The 19,046-nt window shown below is 36.3% G+C and overlaps 1 protein-coding gene across 1 annotated transcript in view; it reads left to right on the top strand.

The window, feature by feature from the left end:
- The window catches only part of LOC102527463 (coiled-coil domain-containing protein 144A-like), a 192,131-nt gene that overhangs the window by 159,192 nt on the left and 13,893 nt on the right, over positions 1-19,046 (top strand). The window contains 11 exon segments of the mRNA XM_072951579.1: positions 721-814; positions 3,251-3,279; positions 3,464-3,536; positions 5,302-5,556; positions 7,152-7,225; positions 11,197-11,351; positions 11,843-12,013; positions 14,374-14,407; positions 14,688-14,829; positions 16,991-17,201; positions 18,381-18,564. Of these exon segments, the coding sequence (XP_072807680.1) occupies positions 721-814; positions 3,251-3,279; positions 3,464-3,536; positions 5,302-5,556; positions 7,152-7,225; positions 11,197-11,351; positions 11,843-12,013; positions 14,374-14,407; positions 14,688-14,829; positions 16,991-17,201; positions 18,381-18,564 (1,422 nt within the window).

Genomic DNA, 19,046 nt, shown 5'->3' with positions numbered 1-19,046 from the left:
ATAAATGTTTTTCTTTCTACTTTGGTACTTTATTCAACTATTTTTCCTATCAATAGAAGTTTTATCAAATAATCGTTAGATTCTGCTAAGCCTTTCTTTACTGAAATGTAGCAGTTTCCACAGTGTTCTGTTAATACTCAACATGACAGACTCCAAGGCTTCTTTTCGTGCCAAGTATGTTATTTTAATATTAAAAACAATGTCTGTCCTAAGAAACATTTTAAATTTATAGCACGTATACTTACTGAAGAATATGTTTATTTATTTTTAATTTTATTTTTTATTGAAGTGTAGTCAGTTTATGATGTTAGTTTCAAGTGTACTGCAAAGCAATTCAGTTCTACATATAAAAATAGGTATTTTTTTAAGTGTCCTTTTGTCGAGGAATGCAAAATGGAATTTGGTGTTTTGAAGTTAATTCTTTGTTGAAATCTGCACATAGGTCAGTATTTGGTCTATGAAAATATTTGCTCTGGCTTTCCATGCTCAGTTTACAGAGTCAAAAGCCAACTGAAGATAAAAGATAGACTTGATCGAGAGAGTGTATATGAAATTTTCTATTTAAATGTTTGGGTTTCCAGGATATGCTTATTTTGTTTTTAAGTCTAATTGCTTTTAAAGTAGGAAATTAAAAAATAATAATAAGGTAGGAAACACAGGTATTTTCTTAGAAAGGGATCAGGAAATCTTGCATCTCATTATTAATATTAATTTTAACAGAATACCTCCAAGATTGAACTACCGAACCATGTTGATCATTCATCTGGAGCTGCAGGTCTAAGAGAAAAAAATATATTAAATGGACAAATAGAAAGTAAGCACTGTATTTTATAAAAAAAGTCATTTAACAGAATGTTGATTTAAAACAAGGATTTGGATCTATTCTCTCAGCCAAAGAAAATCACCTGTTGAACGTATAGTGAGAAAGAAGAGGAGGAAAGGAAGTAAATTGTATATCTTACCAGGTGTCAGCAAGAGATTAAACTAGAATGCCGTTTAAGGAGCTCAGTTGTTAGCTTTCTTTCAAGATGCTCTGTGACCTGAGGACAGTCAGGAAATCAGGAGGAGGGAAAGAGGGAGTGAAGAATGAAAGAGGTAGAGAGGAGGGGAGTAAATGAAGAAAAAGGAGGGGGGTCCCTGGCAGGAGGTGGTAATGAATGTAGAATAGTTCTTTAGAAGAAGGAAGAGGAGTGTTTGAAATGAGATGGGCATGAAGTGAGCTGCTTCCAGCACCAAAGCTTGTCCGGGAAGCACAGCAGAATGTCCCACTCCCCCGTCCCCTGATCGTTAGGAAGGCAGTGAGGACTGCGGTACCTGATCACACAGAGCTGGGTGTGGCTGCCGTGGGTGAGCACAGGCGCGTGTGGTCAGCTGTCAATGTCTGGACCTTCGTGTCATGCAGTGTGCTGCTGCCTTATAAGATGGTGTCTCATAGGCCAACAGAAGAGAGTCGGAAAGAGGAAGAGGGCAGGGGGCGTTCCGGGGAGGTCAGGGGCGCTGGAGCCTGGTAAAGAGTCCACTGGAAAGTCTGCAACTCCTGATGGAGCTTTTGGGGACGTGTTACAGTGAGACGCGTGCGGCTGGATTTCAGAAGGATCAGTTCAGTCCGAGTGCTGCAGAAGCAGACTCAGTATAGACCGGAGTTGCTCACATTTTACTCTGTCACCTGGGGACCCAGTGAAAAGTGCACATTGTGAGCAGTGGGCCTGCGTTTCTAACAAGCTCTCAGGTGATGTCCTTGTTGCTGGTCTTCAGATCACGCTCAGAGGATAGACTTGTGTTTAGGGCAATCTAGAAGAAGAGCCACTGGGGAGTTAAAGACATAACAGCATCAAGGAAAAGCACAATTTTGTGTTTTTCTTTCTGAGCACGTTCATAGCCAGAGCGAGGCAAAGAGTTGAAGTAGAAATTAGAGATGTAAGATACTGCTGCTAAGCAGAGAGGGAAAAGAAGTGGTGGGCATCATCCGTCCAAAGAATGGAGAAGGGGAAGCATTAAGACCACAGATCTAGAGGTACCTTTGAAGAGGAAAGTGAAAGGAAGGAAGGAGGGGAAAAAAGGCCGCAGGTAGGTGATTTTGGAATTGAGGGGAAACTTGCGAGAACGCCTTTTTGATGGCGTCAGTATATTTGTACAGAAGCAAGGTTAGATCGTTGCCACTCCAGAGAATACTGGAATCAGGAGGCGGCCTAGAATTGGGGTAAACCACAGCCACTCCTCCTATCAGGCTTCAAAGATACTATGTTGTATTGGTATTTGTTATTCAAGTGAGATTGATTTGAATATGAAGCATTGGCTGTGGTGTTTGTTTGTTTGTTTGTTTTTTACTGATACCTAATTTTTTGATAAGATAGTTGTTTCACAAACATCCTTTTAAACATTAGCCTGACTTACCAAACCAATTTTGGAAATAAAAGAAATTATAATAGAATTCATTCCATAAATGCTAAAGTTGTTATTTTCAGTGAATACTACACAGGTTTTGAAATATAAAAGACTTTTAATGTCTAATAATTCTGTGGTGATGAATTTTTTTTTAATCACCAGATTTCAATATTGAAAACAGTATACATTCTCTCTTGTATGAGTGGATCAAGAAACTTTGATGGCTAGAGGATCCAAGAAATGTAGGCATACCAATAGCCCATGTGGGTATGGGAAAAAAATGCTTATGAACGATTATTCTACAAGTGTGTATCCAAGCTGATCAATTCATAACACTTTCTCTGACGAGAAGTGAATTGCACATTCGAATGAACTGCCATCACAGCTGTGGACTTCCTAAATCACAGGACAAATTGAAGGGCGTGATAAATACTTGTAGTCTAATGGTGTCAGTCGCATTAAAGATGTGCTGTTGCATTTTACCATCAGCTTTCACATTTGTCTTCTTGGAGCCGTGACTTGTTTCTCTGATTGGAGATCGCTTTTCTCCTCCTCAGGCAGCATGTTCACATTGGTATACGTGCACGTTTCTATTTTATAAAGTCATTTGAAACATAATCGTACTTTTGAGATCTTAACTGCATGTTTCGTTAAACCTATATTCCTGCTCTTTATTGAGTATGTATAATGGATTCAAATTTCTGTCTTGTTGCTGTCCTAACTGCCCCTGAAAAACAAAACACCGAAACCTAACGTGTTCATTTCTAAAGCAAGCATGAGGGTTGCACTCAGTACTAACTGCATGAATGGATAGTTGGCTTTCATATTTACATATAATTGATTATGTGTCCCTTTTGGCTTTTAGATTCTACTGAAAGATATCCTCACCTGAAGGTAAAAACTTTTGTACTTTTATCTTGAATTTTTTTTTTAATGAGGGTGCTGGGAATTTAGCCTAGGACCTCATGCACTGCTAAGCAGGCACTCTGCCACTGAGCTAGACCTTCCCCCTTTGAATTATTACAACAGATTGTATCAAATGTACATTATTAATCGGTTTGTTTCAAAAACCATTCAGCCTGCAGTTGGAGTGAAAGATTCTGTTCCTAATAAAACAGGAGAAATGAAGAATTTACAAAGATTGAAATCAGGTAAATTTTGCAATACAAATTTAACTCTGCAATGGAGTACAGCCTTCTCATTTCTAATTCCTTTTATTTTTTCAAATTTAATTGAAAGATGACTTAAGTAAGGCAGATGTTATTATTGGTACCCATGTTTGAAAAATGTATATAAGCATAAGAAATAGATTTTTAAAATGTCAGCTTTGACTTGGATGTTTCTGTTGATGTTAGGAGACACTAAAGTGCTCAGTTTGGAGTCCCTATACTTCTCAGGGATTCTGAGAGATTGATTATTAGGTTCAAGGATTTTTCCAGAGTTTTAAAATGCTTAATTGAATTCTGGCCTTTACGTAGGGTAAAGCTTTACTTGCTAACATGTCAGTCATATTTCACTTTAATTATTTCATCTAGTGCTTGCTATCACATTGATGATATTTATTTATTTCTATATTTATTTATTAGTGGAGGTCCCTAGGGATTGGACCCAGAACCTTGTACATGCTAAGCATGTGCTCTACCACTGAGCTATTTCCCTACCTAGCCCAAAGATCTTAAGCCAACTGAATGTTTTGATTAGGAGAGAGAGAGAGAGTGTGTGTGTGTGTGTGTGTGTGTGTGTGTTGTTTTTGATTATTAAGAATGATGGAAGTTATTAGTCCTACCTTAGTATTTGGTAGACGTGATCTTTTAAAACAATAATCCTAAAAGTTCTGGGGGTTTTGGATATTTTTATAGTATTAAAAATTACTGAGAATTCTGAAAAACTTTTAAGTCGGTTGTATCTATTGATGTTTAGTATATTAGAAAACAAAACTGAAAGGTTTAAAAAACAAGCACATACAAACATTCCATTAGCCATTAGAGCTATGATGTTATCACATGTCATGTATCTGGAAACCTCCACTGCACACTTAACGGGGAATGAGAATGAAAATGGCATTCAGTATTATTGTGAAATTAGTTTTGACCTCCTGGACTCCCTAGATGGAGGGAACTTGGGACTTTCAGGGCTTCTCAGATGACACTTGAGAACTGCTGTTTTAAACAGGGTTCATGGATGTGAAATGTGATGAAGTGGGCTTTAAAGTTCACTTCTACATTTCTTGCCTTTTTTTCTTTAACTTGTCTCTAAAAGTTTAAATCTAACAGCTTAATTCTTTTAAGAAAAGGAAAACATTTTTGTTATATATTCCCTGCCTCGTGGCACTCTGTACTCTTTGGATCTAGTTTGTACCTAGCCTTATCCTATTTTTATATGGAAAAAATAAGTCACTCAAGGCTATCCTTTCTTATATAAATTTATGATGTTTATCCAAGGCTTAAGGTAAGAATTCTGAAGATATTGGTACATTGAGGAAAGACTGTCTCACTGTAATGTAAGTAGTACCATTCAGTAAATTTTTCTTAAAGCCCATGTCTCTAGGACACAATACTGTCATGCATATTTAAACGTCTAGTAAGTGGCTGGTTAGACATACATTTTGTGAATGAAAAAATTCATATGAAGAAGAATCATAATTATTCATAAAGGTCTTATGGAATATAGACTGTTTTATAGAGAGTGATGAGTGAGTCCAAATAAGTAATACCAGGAAATTAAAAGTAGAAAAAAGAGAGACAGTGGTTCCCTATGTGAACAGCAATGACATTTAAAGTACAAACAGCCGGGAAGGAGCAGTGTGTTTGGGGGAAGAGGAGGACGTGGGGCTGCTGCTCTGGAAAGAGAATTCGTACAAGTTAGTCAAGTTTGTGTTGTTACTCACATTCTAATAAGTGGAACCTTTGTTTTCAGTTCCTTCAGACTGGGATTCTACTTGTTTGAGCCTCAATAATGAGGCTGGTCAAAGAGCCGAGCATTTGAAACTTGATAAATGTTCTTTGGTATCACAATCAGTGACCACAAACCAGTCAGCACCCACAGAACTGAGGCAGACGGCCCTAGTAGGTAAAGACCGGATGACTATTGAAGCCGTGTCTCTGTCAGAAAATGCAGCGCTCCGTGGCGTGTGTGAATCACAGCTGCCAGAGAACAGAAGCAGCAAAGAAGGTAATAAAGCAGCATAGAGAACTAGCCGTGGTCTACCTGTGCGTGGCTTCACCATGCTCTGACTTTGCAGAAATCCCTTTGTGGCAGGATCGCCTTTGTGTTTACTCCTTTTATGCAGCCTACAACCAGACAGTACCTTTTGGCATGACATTTACATTCATCCTCTGACCAGAGCAACATATTAAATAGCAAAGAGAATTAGGAGAAAGTAAGTTCGTTCAGAGTAGTATTTAGCACGCTCCTGAGAGCAGGTAGGAGAGTGATGTCTAGAGCTCTGTGACTAGTTGGAAAACCTAGGTGGACATCCAAAGATTCCCTTCTGAAAATACGGTTTCTTAGCTTTATTTTTATCTAGTTCTGAATTTATAAATGCTAGTTACAGCTATATTCAGTGTAACTGAAAAAGCACCTATGCAACTGAATACCAAAATATTTCTGGTATATTCTCTGCCTTTCTGTATTTTAGAAGTGGCTCTCCCGGCGGTAGTGGCAGTCATTGGGAATTTGCTACACAGGACCTCCTTCTTAACTGTGTCCACGTAGTATATCAGCTTGTTTTATTATTTTCAATGGATTGACAGGGCGAAAAGGATACTGGTTTTTAAGGAGTGCTTTATCACTTAAAAATAATATATGGAATATCAAGTCTAATTCTTCTAGGATAGCCATTCTGTTGATTAACCACATCTAATATGTGTTCTGCTTTATATACCAATTAATTTAGTGCCTTAATGAGTGATATAATCAGAGCTGTAGTAGTAAGTCATACAGTATTTTTTCTGCTCCTATAGTTTTATCCTTTCTTCCCTTACCTGTAGAATTAATGTCGTATTTACAAAAGATTCTCAGCTATCTCCTATAGTAGTGACTACAAGCTATAAACTCAAAGTTTTTCTAATAAGTACTGTTTATACAAGATACTTTTAAGAGTTTGTCCTCTGCAGCATAGGAGCAAAGAGGATAGACATGTAAAGAAATAGTTTACAGTTCAGCTGGTGAAGACACACTAGAAAAGTCTGTGAAGTACCAAGGTAAATCCAAGGAAAGAGATCCCTGTGTCTCTGCAGAAAGACAGCTGCAATCAAGGAGGACTTCACAGAGCAGGCTGAGTCTTCAAAGAGGAAAAGGAACTTGTCAGAACAGTAGAGGGAAACGTTTCAGATTAAGGAAAGATAAAAGCATAAAAAGTAACAGTAATTTTGGAAACCATGAATAACATTGCTCTTGAAGCTTGGTATGTGGTTAAAAAGGTACTGTTAGGAGAGTAGGGTCTATTGTGACTTTGTATATTTCTACTGTATTTTTAAATTTGGTTTTATTTCTCTTTGTTTTGTTCATGTCTGGTGAATCAGTCTGTGAGTGGAACTTTGAGATGTTTGTATGCCTTTAATCTGGTAACATCGAGTATTTCCCAAATAGTTTGTTGAAGTTTTAGATAATTAGAAGTATTTCTTAAAGAAGTAACTATCCAGCTAAAGATTAAGCTTAATTTAAACTGTCAATTGATGAAATGTGTTTTATGTTTTTATAAAGAGGATGCCTTTTATCTAGCTGTTCTAAGTAGTGAATTTTAACTAAGCGTATTCATTTTTCAGCAGACCTAGACTTAGAAAGGACACCTGAGGAAGAGCAAGAAAGACTTGATGGAAGTCAACATAACCACTCACAGGTATGTGAAAATGTAAATTTAAATTTCTTGTTTAATACCGTTTTCTGTGCTTTAATAACACAGTTCAAAAGAAATTGCCTTTCAAACTAGGCTTTTAAAGTCAATAAATAATTATTTAATATTTAGTTTTTAATAGCATTTTATCTAATTACAAAACTTAACGTATTGTTAGGATCTATAATGATTTATAGTTAAACTTTATCCTTGGAATTGAGGCAGAAATCCTTCCTGAATATTGTTTACTTCTTCCATTCTTATAACTTCCTCACATGATAGTAAAGAAGGTGATATCAAATATTAAATCATGTGATGAAACAGTTGAAATTGTAAATAACATAGCAGTGATGGCCACCAAGTTAGTCTCATGTAAGGAACAGTCATTCCCAGTGGTCCAAAATTTGCAGTTTCAAATTGCAAGTCATTAATGCCAAGATGAAAGATTTCTTCTGTCTTGTGATCTCTATGTAATCGATTTCAGAATCTGCAATCAGGGAGAGAATAGGGGTCATAGAGTCAACCCAACTGCCTAGTAAGAGAAGCAAACCTTCCAGGATTGGACCTTTGCTGTTAGGGAACAAACAAAAACTTTCTAACTTATTTCATTTCAGGGTAGGAAATCAGTAAGTATTATTAAAAATTCTTTTACTCACTCTCACTAGCGAATGTTAGAGTGTAATATAACTCGGTGGATGCAGAGAATACATATTGAGATAAATCACTATGATAGTATATCGTTTGCATTAAAATTCAGGAATTTGTTCCTCTTTCTGATTGATGTTAATTGATTTTGGCACCTAATAGTTTACAGTTTGCTTATTCTCCAGTTACTAGTCCTTTAAAAAAAAAAAATCTTTACATGCACTGGAGGGGCTCACTATTTAAGGTATGAGAGGTGAAATATTTTTTAGTGAGGAAATCTTTGTAACGTTAAAAATCTAATCTCCTCTAATTCTTGGTAGATTTAACATGTGTGAATTGTTTAGTTCAAACAAGCAGTGACAAAGTTAGGTTTCTGAGTTCCCGTTTTACTCCTATTTCAAGGCTAAGGCAAGTTACGTTTCACTTCTTAGTTTGTGAGTAGCCAAACATAGATTGGTTTGTTAAATTTTAATTATTTTCTAATTTTTCTTTATCCATACTTGACTACTTAAGGATAAATGTGTTTTACAAGCATGTACTGTGAAAGAAAAGAAATCTGAAGATCAAATCAAGCAGATTAATCTTTCACTTGCGCATCTGCAAAAAATGCCTAGAGAACCAGAAATGAATATGGAACATGACAGAAAGGACATACCTGTATCTTCAAAACTTTCTTGTGTGGAGAAGCATGAGGGCATGTGGGTCAAACAAGGCAAATTGTTCTGGAAAAATACTTCAGAAGTTATCACAAAGAAGTCAAGTCAGAAAATCAGTAAAGTCCTTGGAAAATGCAAAATTATTTTTCATCGTAAGGGAGGGTCACCACGTGACAACCCTGAACTACATGGTAATTTAAAGGAACTACCTTCCAATATGACAGATAATATATTTGATAGTGGGGAAAAAGATGCACCTGGAGCCTCTGTCTCTGTAGGATTCCAGGCATTCTCTGAACACAAAGAGCCCAGTCTTGAAAAAGTTTTTCCATCTTATTCCAAGTCTGAGTCAACAGAGTATGGTTGCCAGCCATCTTCAAAACTTTATTTAAATGAAAAGAAGTTAGATGAAAATGATAAACCAGACACCGAAGATGTTTTTAACAAAAATGAGGAGAGTTTTTATCATGATAGAGAAAATGAAGTAAGGAGCCGAGTTCCCTTTAAAGTGAAAGAAGACCAAGAATTTGGTACAAAAAGAATACAAAGAAGGAACCAAAATACTCACTGGAAATCAGACATTGGCCGTGCACCTCAGGTAAGTGGTCCTGAAAGCCTTTTTTGGTTTGTGGCTTGCCCGCTCCAGTGAGGTGAAACACACGATTCAAATAAAAAGTCACGATATGTCTGCTGTTTCAAATACTTATAAGAAAACCAAACGAACTCAAGACCAGCTCCAGAAGCCATTGCTTGCAGATAACAGCGGTGCTGATAACTCTAAAATCATGGACCCTGAATTAGGAAATGTGAGTTCTTCTCCATCAAATGGTAACAGAACATCCAAAGTATATCTAAAAGATTTACACCAAGATATGCAAAGGTTTAAGAATGAGGTAGGCATGTTACAAGTAGAATTCCTGGCTTTGGAAAAAGAAAATTCAGCTTCAGAAAGAGGTAGAGATTCCTTTGCTGCTACTCTGTTTTTTCTCTTTATCAATAATCTCTTCCACTCTGATCCATGTTTGATCTGATTTTCCACTTATGAAAATAGCCTGTGTCATCTAAATATGTAATCGTGTAGAAACAAGACTATTTCTGCCATCTAAATAACAGGAACTCAGGGAAGTATTTCCCTGGGTTTTGTTCTTTAATCAACCTAAGTCTCTGTGCCAGTCTTTCGTATGAAGTGGGAAAGTAATTCAGCTGTGTGTGCCACGTGACCTGAGCCAGAATAAACGCGAGTGAAATGGCTTAGGAGATATAATAAGCTCAAGGGTTTTGTTTTTTTGTTTTAATGTATTGGCTTCAATGTAAGTTGCACTTCCATAGAATGGGAAGAAAGCAGTGACTGAGAGAAGGGATATGAGCACACACTCCCACTAAACTGATCTGTGTGTTGTGCTTTAGTGAGTGCGGGCTTATCTGTCTTACTGATCACTGAACACTCAGAATTCCATCATGGCCACTTTGACATATTCTTAAGAACAAATACATGTGCTCCCACATATTCTTGAATCAACACTTTCGGGTGTTTCTGTTGAGTCAGACACTTACATTGTATTATGTAATAAAATGTAGTAAGTAAGTTTTGACATGTATGATTTTACCATACAGGTAGTATGAACCCTCAGCAAAAAAAAAAATTCAGTATTTATCGCCAAAGGAGAAAACTTGAGTTTTGAGATGCACTGAATGATTTTTTTTTTTTACTTCTAGTAATAGATTTTTAAAATGTGTGTGTTCTTTTGTGTGAGGTGCAAAGAATGTTAAAGATAGAAATCTGAAGGTGTTCTCCTTTAATAGAAAAAGGAGATGAGCCCTGCCCCCAACTTTGCCAAAATCACACTTTTAACTTACCTGATCAACTTGATGAATTTATTTGGTAGCTTATTCGATTCAGTGTTACAGAATTGTATCATCTCTTTTGACACCGTAAAATGCTGGGGAATACTGCTTTAGGGAATTTGGACAAATTGCTTAACCTTTCTTGGTTGTGTTCTCATTATCAGTAAACAGTGGGGCTAAAGTAGATCATTCATTACTCCTATGCCATCGAGCTATAAAATGGTCTTGGTTATTGAATGTGAAATTGGGAAGCATTATTCCTTTTGCAGAATTCCACACTTACTGGGAATCCATCAGTTTCACTCTGCTCCTTTCGGTAAACTTGGGTTTATATATTTTATTAAACACCACTTTTTTGATACCCCAGGATCCAAATGAAACAAGAATTCTAAAAAGTAGTGGGGAAAGGATAGCTTTAGCACAGAAAGCAGAATGTTTCCTTTCTGTTACTGAAGCACCAAGGTGTGACATCTTCTAAATCTGGCTGTTTAACACAAAATCTAGGTGGTAAAGACAGGAGAGGACAAATTTTATGCCTTTGTCTTTTTATTTCTTTGTCTCTGTCATTCACCTAGGGAAGAGTGGATGTAAGAGCACAACACTCGGAAAGTCCTTTTTGAAATTTTGGAAATTCTGTTTCTTTTCCTCAAAGAGAAAGAAGCAGAATTGACAAACATTTCAATGACTTGAAATGATAAAATTAAAATAAGCACAAAAATATTTTAATCATTGAAATCAGGGCAAACTCTGAGTCAAGTGATAAAATGAATGAAAAAAGTCTTTATAATGAATGAAATCATAATTACCTTTTGTATCAAACTTTCACTAAAGGTTGAAGTACAAGAGAACAGGAACAAAAGTAGTGAACTGAAAGGATCAGAAACCATGTGTGATGGCAGTTATTACAAAGGATTGACTCAGCAGAGGAAGAGGGGAAAAACTGATGACCAGCAGTTTCCTGCTCTGCAGAAAGGAAATTCTGATAGGTAAGCCTAAATCAGTATTCAACAGTAGGTAAGTATTATTTTCCTAGATATTGTTCAGAATTTCTTTCCAGACTCATCTCTACTTGCTTCCATGTATTTTGTACTCTTCCTTCCAGGTTCCCAGGGCACACCTAAATGCCACGTGCCTAATCTTTGTGCTCACATTCTAATCTCTTAAGTAGAATAATTTCCTTCTGTCTCTTCTGCTCATGACCTCCTGTTTATTTTCCCTCTTCTTTAAAGCCTTCCCTTATGCTCACTTCAGCTGCTACATGTCAGCTCTTGCGTATCACAGTGTATCGTAATTGTGTATCTGTCTTTGAAGCAAGAATTTGTGTTTCCTTGCGTATGGTTGGCACTTGATAACCATTTTGTGAATTCATAAATGATTGAAGATAGGTAGGAGTTGGAATTTTACAAAAATTGTTGGTTTTTAAAATATCAGTAGAATTAGTTTATAAAACTTGGCTTTCTTATGGATTGTTTTACAGTAGCTGTCCTGGCTTGTATATGACAGAAGTAAAGAAGAATGAAAGCGGAAAACAGACATTAAAAGCATCTGTGACTTCGTGTGTATTTGAGAAGACTGCCTCGCTGTCTGGTGGTCTCCTACACGTGAATGGCAACAGCAGTTTAAGTGAAGGAGATCAAGGTTGTGGCAGGTAAAACCTACAAATTCTTTATTTCTAGGTGAAGACTTATTAGCGGTGATTACCTTCTCTGGAAATAGAACCGCAGCATATAGCGCAAAGGCCAGGGCAAGAGAATCCTCAACTGTATCGGAGGAACTCTGCCGGAAGGTTAAGATGGGGACAAGTGCCTTTGACCAAAAGTAGTTTCAATAAAACATCCCCATGGAAGCCGGGCTGCAGTGAGTCAGTGTGAACAGCCCCTCAGAGGACATTCCCTGGGAAGGCAGGAGAGGACTGGGCGATAACTGAAGGGGAACGTGGGGCTCGTGGGGGTTCCCTTTCTTTTTTTAATGATGACATGGTAGTTTGTAGAGCACGTCTGTGTGCTGTTGGATGTGATTCCATAGAAGACGTGTTTTTCAATTTCATCTTGTTTGCATTTCTGGTATTAGAAAGTGTATTGATTGTACTGTGTTATCTTTAAAATAGAGTAGTAAGCTTCTATTCGTGTATAGTTTTGTTGTAAGGTCTTACTCATTAGTTCTGAAGCATAATATTCTTATACAATTGAACATATTCAGATAATGACTTTAAAGTTACACCATTGTCCATAGATTGTTAAAAATTGTATACTCATAATAACTATACAAACACTTAGGCCATACTGAATAGGGTTTAATCATTCCTTGATGACTCTAGACTTTATAGTGTCCTTGACAGTATCATCATGAGTGGCTGTGGTTTTTGTATGCTATTGTAAAATACCAGATTATATTAACAGTATCTGTTTAGATTCTAGGAAGAACGGGAAGGTTTTGTTTATATACAATAGAATAATAAACTATTAACAATCTATCACAGATGATTACTTTTGGATTACTAAGTTCTAAATTAAAAAAGCCATCATGCTCCATAAGGACATGTCAAATGCATGAACAAACAGCTGAATGGATAATGAACGCCTGCTGAGTAATGTCTTTAGCAAAAGCAAATCTTTATTAAAAGTAGATTTCCAGGATTGCCTAGGTCTAAAGTCTTTTTATTTTGAAAAAATAGGTGTTAAGATTCAGAAATTATTATTATTTTAACAGTTTTTTCTTGAGTCATAGTCGTCTTGCAATGTTGTGTCAAATTCCAACGTAGAGCACAATTTTTCAGTTATACGTGAACATATATTCATTGTCACATTTTCTTTTTTGCTGTGAGCTACCATAAGATCTTATATATATTTCCCTGTGCTATACAGTATAATCTTGTTTATGTATTCTACTTTTTGAAATCCCAGTCTGTCCCTTCCCACCCTCTGCCCCCTTGGCAACCACAAGTTTGTATTCTATGTCTATAAGTCTGTTTCTGTTCTGTATTTGTTTTGCTTTCTTTTTGTTTTTAGATTCCACGTATGCGTGATCTCATATGGTTTTTTCTTTCTCTTTCTGGCTTACTTCACTTAGAATGACATGCTCCAGGAGCATCCACGTTGCTACAAATGGCGTTAGGTTGTCGGTTCTTACGGCTGAATAGTATTCCGTTGCATAAATATACCACATCTTCTTTATCCAGTCCCCTGTTGAAGAACATTTAGGCTGTCTCCATGTCTTGGCTATTGTAAATAGTGCTGCTGTGAACATTGGGGTGCAGGTGTCATTTTGAAGTAGGGTTCCTTCTGGACATATGCCCCAGAAATTATTATTTATAATTATACCTAGATACGGAATAATAATAGAGAGTCATTTACTCCATTAGTTAAACATACTTAAAAATAAATATTACTTTCTTCGCATATTGTGAAATGCAAGTATTGAAGCCAGATTGCCTGGGTTGGAATTCTGGGCAGACATAGGGGCTTCGACAAGTGACTTGGCTTTTCTCTGCCTCATTTTCTTCCTGGGTAAAGTACCTAATGTATTACCTACCTCCCAGGATTGTTGTGAGGATTAAAATGTCTTTAAGACATGTAAAGTGCTGATAATGATGCACAGCAGTTGCACACTAAGTCCTCAAAAAAGCTAATATGATTATTAGAAAGGGTTTCTTTCATATAAGGACTTAAGTAATACTTTCCAAATGGGTTTTATTGTCATAAAAGCCAGTTTTTATTAAAAAAGACAACAACAAGAGAATCCTGGTATATTTTTTCCTATCAAATAATACAAGTAATGTTAGTTCTTCCTTTTCCTTTGCTTGTCCGCTTGATCTAAATTTAATACTTTGTTAATAATATAATTGATATACTTTCTTTGTCCTTTAATGTTACTGTTTCATTTAATCTCTTTTATTGAAAATTAATTATCAATGCAAAGACTTTATATAAAAAATAATAGAGGTACATATTTCTTGTATTTTCAATATTTAGTATTTGGCTTAAATGAAGTGCTTTTTTCTTTTTTCAGGTCTTCAAAGAAAACGTCTGCTAAAAAGGACCAGGTAGAGTAAAATACTAATTATAAAAGTATTTTCCTGTAGTAAAAAAATTTATAAAAGATAGAGTGGAAAAACAGAAAATCCTCCGTTGCTGTAGAGACATTTACTTAAAAATAATTTAGAAACACTATAGATTAAGTTAGCCTTTTGAGAAAAATCGGTTCTTTCGAGAAGTGTCTGTGTTTTTGCTCTCATAAAAAGATGGGTATCTATCACCTCTGTACACTGAGCATGTTTTATAACTATGTTGGAGACACTGTGAAATAGCATTATTTATTTGTAGGTCAAAGAGCAGATTAATTCTGTGGATGGCCTCGATGGCTTAACTCTGTCACTGGAAACAGCTTCCAAGGATTGTGAGTCGCTCTTCCCTAATTATAAGAATACCCTGAGGCTAATCGAACAACTTGGCCCGGAGAGTAAAGGTAGGACCCCCGTATGACTGCACAGCCTTTTTAAGTATCTCGTGGTAAATAACGTGTGCCCACCTAGTACTGCCCCAGGGAGCACGGCTACATTACAGTCCGCTGCGTGTCAGCAACCTGCTCTGTGTTGAAGCAGAATCAGACGTGTTGTGCGCTGCCAGCCAGGGGCTGTGACCATTCCCACTCCCTGTGCTTTCTGTTGACTCTGCTGCTCCTGTGCCTTCACCCAAGGTCAGGTTATCATTACTTCCCTCTTAGAACACTGAAATCACCTCAGGACTTTCTTCTATGCTGTCCACCTCCTGGAACCTTGGTCTACACCACAACCATGATTACTAGATGGTTTTTAAAATTCAGATCTTTGTTACCCCCTTGTTTAAAATCCAGCTACTGCTTCTCGCAGCTCCATGGTTAAAGGCCACACTCCTCTGGCTTCACCTTGTTTCCTTTTATTACCCTTCTTTCCACGTGAATTTTAGAATCGGCTTGTTAATGTAAAAAAAAAAAAAAAGAAGAAGAAGAAGAAGAAGAAGTCTGCTAGTGTCCTGGAAATTAGATGTAGATTATGTTGAATCTGTAGATTAATTTGGGGGGAATTGACTTCTTACCAATACGGAATTTTTAACCCCGAACAAAGTTTATTTCTCCGTTTACATAGGTCTTCCTTGATTTTCTCACTAATATTTCAGAGTTTTTAGTGTCTGGGTCTTTCCGTCTTTTATGAGTTTACCTGTATTTCTTATTTTTCAGTGTGGTTATAAGTAGTATATTTTTATTTGTTTGTTTGTTTTAAAATAATATGTTTTGAATTTTAGTTTCTGATGATAGAAATACAGTTGATGTCTGTATACTGACTGTGTGCCCTCCAACCTGACTGAACACATTTATTAGTTCTAGTAGCCTTTTTATGGATTCTCTCAGATTTTGTACGTAACCAAAGGTGGCCAAGATTGTTCTTCCTTCAGCTACTGTCTTACTAAAGATAGTTCACATTTAAGACTTGCAGCCAATAAATACATTCTCTGTTACAGCTAATCAGCTCTGTCACCGTTGCAATGAGAGTAGCCATAGACAATACACAAGTTAATGGATGTGGCTGTATTTCAGTAAAACTTTGCTTACCGAAGCAAGCAACCCAGCCCACAGGTTGGAGTTAGCTGACTCGCACCATGTAATCATATTCCCCGCTGATTAGCAGTTTTACCTCATTTCCCGTCTAGATGTCTTTTGCTGCTTTATTTTGCCTGATTGCACTGGCTCCAGTATAGTGCTGAATAGAAGGAGTAAGAGAAGCCATTCCTGTCCGGTTCCTCACCTTCTGGGAAAAGCATTCCATTTTTCACCATTACATGTGGTGTCAGCTGTAGGCTTAGCACAGATCTTTGTCATATTGAAGACGTTCCCTTGGTTCCTAGTTTGCTGGAAGTTTTTATCAGGAATAGATGTTGAGGTTTGGCAAGTGCCTCTTTTTATCCACTGACATGATCATATGGTTTCTTTTTTCGTTTGTTAATATGATGAATAACATTGATTTCTACGTGTTAAAACAGCCCTGCATTCTTGGGATACACCCGACTTGGTCACGATGAATTATCCTGTATTGTTGGATTTAATTCGCTAATGTTTTGTTTAGAATTTTTACCTCCATTTTCATGACACTAGTTTTCTTTCTTGTAATAGCTTTGTCTGGTTTTGGATTCAGGGTGATGTCAGTTTTATAGAATGAGGACATATTTCTTCCTCTTCGTTTTTTGAGGAGAATTTGTGTAGAACTGGTATCAAATTTTCCTAAAATACTTGGTAGAATTCACCAGTGTAACCACTGGGACTGGAATTTTCTTTGTCGTCAGGTCTTTGGTTTTGGTTTTTAAGATCTAGGGCTTTTTAGCTTATTTGTTCTTTCTTAATTGAGCTTTTGTAATTTCTCTTTCAAGGAATTTTACCCACTTCATCTGAATTGTCAAATCTATTTGCATAATGTTCATAATATTACTTTGTCATTCTTTTAATATCTGCAGAGCTTAGAAGAATGTCTTCCACGTTATAGATGCTCACTATCCATTTGTTCAATGTATGGATGAATGAATGTGAAAGTGCGGTCCTTTATACACAAAAATTATTCATGTATTTTGTTTCTATTTTTGTTTTCTTCCTAATGCAGATTCTGATAGGTTATTGAAAATTCAGGATCCAGTTCATTCATTCAGATCAATAGAACTTAAAGAATCTGACTGTGCACTACTTAGAGGAAAAATTAAAGAAATGGAAAATAAGGTGAACTGGCTACACACAGAGCTGCTGAAAGCAAGAGAAGCAAAATCACAGTTAAAACTTGAAAATGTGGAGCGGGAACGAGAGCTCTGCCGCATGAGGTACTGAATTTCTTGGTTTTAAAGAAATATTTGAACTCTATATTTACTTTAATACTGTAGGTATATAGGAGAAGTCTTATAATTGCTAACTTACCTTTTGGGATTTTACAGGGGAGAAAATTTCATTAATATTGTGGAATTTGAGACTCTTGGAAATAACACAGCAATATATATATATATCTCCTCATTCTATATTTCTTTAAAAAAAAATCTTTGATCCTTAGCTCTCAATTGTCCTCCAGAAAGTTTGTATTACTTTACATTCCCACTTGCAGAATTATGAAATGACCATTTTTCTCAAGGCAGAAACTTTAAAAAAGATTTCTGCAGTTTGATTCTTAACATACGAACGGATGGACTAAAAAGTAAAGTGGAAAGTGATCACTAGTTAGTTTATTCAGCATCTCTCTCATACAGAGAGAAGATTAGTTCAAAGGTCTATGCTGAAAGCACGGATTGCTCTTTATTTTTTAATTACTTACTATGGATCCTGCCTTGTGCCAAAAGGGATTTAAAAATGATTTACTAAATAAATAATACTCAACAAGGTAAGTTCAAAGTGTTGCAAAAGAAGAAACAAAGTGTAGGGCATCAGGGAGTAGGCTCCCCAGCCTCGCCTTGGATGATGCTTGTTAGCAGGTCTGTGCTCTGGGAAAGACGCCTGCGGATGTCACCTTCCGCTGGAGGTCATGTAGGAGTCCCTGGAATACTTCAGGAAGTTGAAATTTTCTCTCTCGTGAACTTTCAAACTTGTTTCTAAATAGCAGCTTCTCTTTTAACTAGTAACTCAATTCTCTGTCCCACTGAAGGAGGGAGTAATTTATGACTATGTGTGGAAAAAAGGGTAATTTTCAATTCAAACCTTACTGAATAATTGCAAAATTCCTTTCCTACACTATTGACCAGAGTTACTCTTGACTGAAACTCAGTAGCATTATGTCTTTTCATTGCTACTTTTCAAATTGTGTGTGTGTGTGTGTGTGTGTGTGTGTGTATAGATCTATCTTTACGCAGAGATTGAAGTGAGGAATTTAAAATGTGAGACTCAGAAATGAAAAAAAAGTTGAGAACATAGAAACGCCATTAGGGTAATAAATCAGCATGTGAAGAACCATATCATAAAATGAACTTTTTATTTTCTAACAAAATAAATTTTAAGGTAAGCATGTTTCACTGCAGATTCACATTAGAACAAGAAACAAAGAAGAAGAAAAATGCTTATATATTATATGAAAAATCTAAGGATGATTTAAAAAGAAAAGAGAAACAATACAATGAGCAAGTTTCCGTGAACCAACAACTCGAAATCACTGCCCGAGCACTAGAATGCGAACTGAAGAGCATAAGGAATAAACCAAATCAGGTAAATTAGTCTTAATGTGAAAATCTCGTATCTCTAACACTGTTTCATCAATATTATTTATAATATTCTTTTGACTTAATCTATTATTTTCATTTAAAACAAATAAAAGTTATCTCATTCTAAATATGAACCATGACATTTAGAGCTTAACTTACTAATTTCTTGGTGTTCTCGGCATCTAACAGATGCTCTGTGTCTTTCCTGAATGAAGGAATGGAAGTTAAATAGAGCTTAATCATTAACATAAGGATTGACGGTTTTGGTCCATTCAACAAAATAACAAGTCTAATTCAAATCCATGTGTGAATTTTGGCTTTTTGAAGTTAAAATCCAGCCTAAGTTGCCTTGAGACTATGATGGAACTGGTTAAATGCCTTATAAAGAAATTTTCTTTCACTGGGATTTCAAAATTTGTAGATACTGACAGGCATATGCAGAATAGATAAACAAGATTATACTGTATAGCACAGGGAAATATATAT

This window comes from Vicugna pacos, chromosome 28 (assembly GCF_048564905.1).
Source record: "Vicugna pacos chromosome 28, VicPac4, whole genome shotgun sequence".
NCBI lineage: Eukaryota > Metazoa > Chordata > Mammalia > Artiodactyla > Camelidae > Vicugna > Vicugna pacos.
Note: the sequence above shows the minus strand (reverse complement) of the source record. Positions and strands in the feature narration are given on the sequence as shown.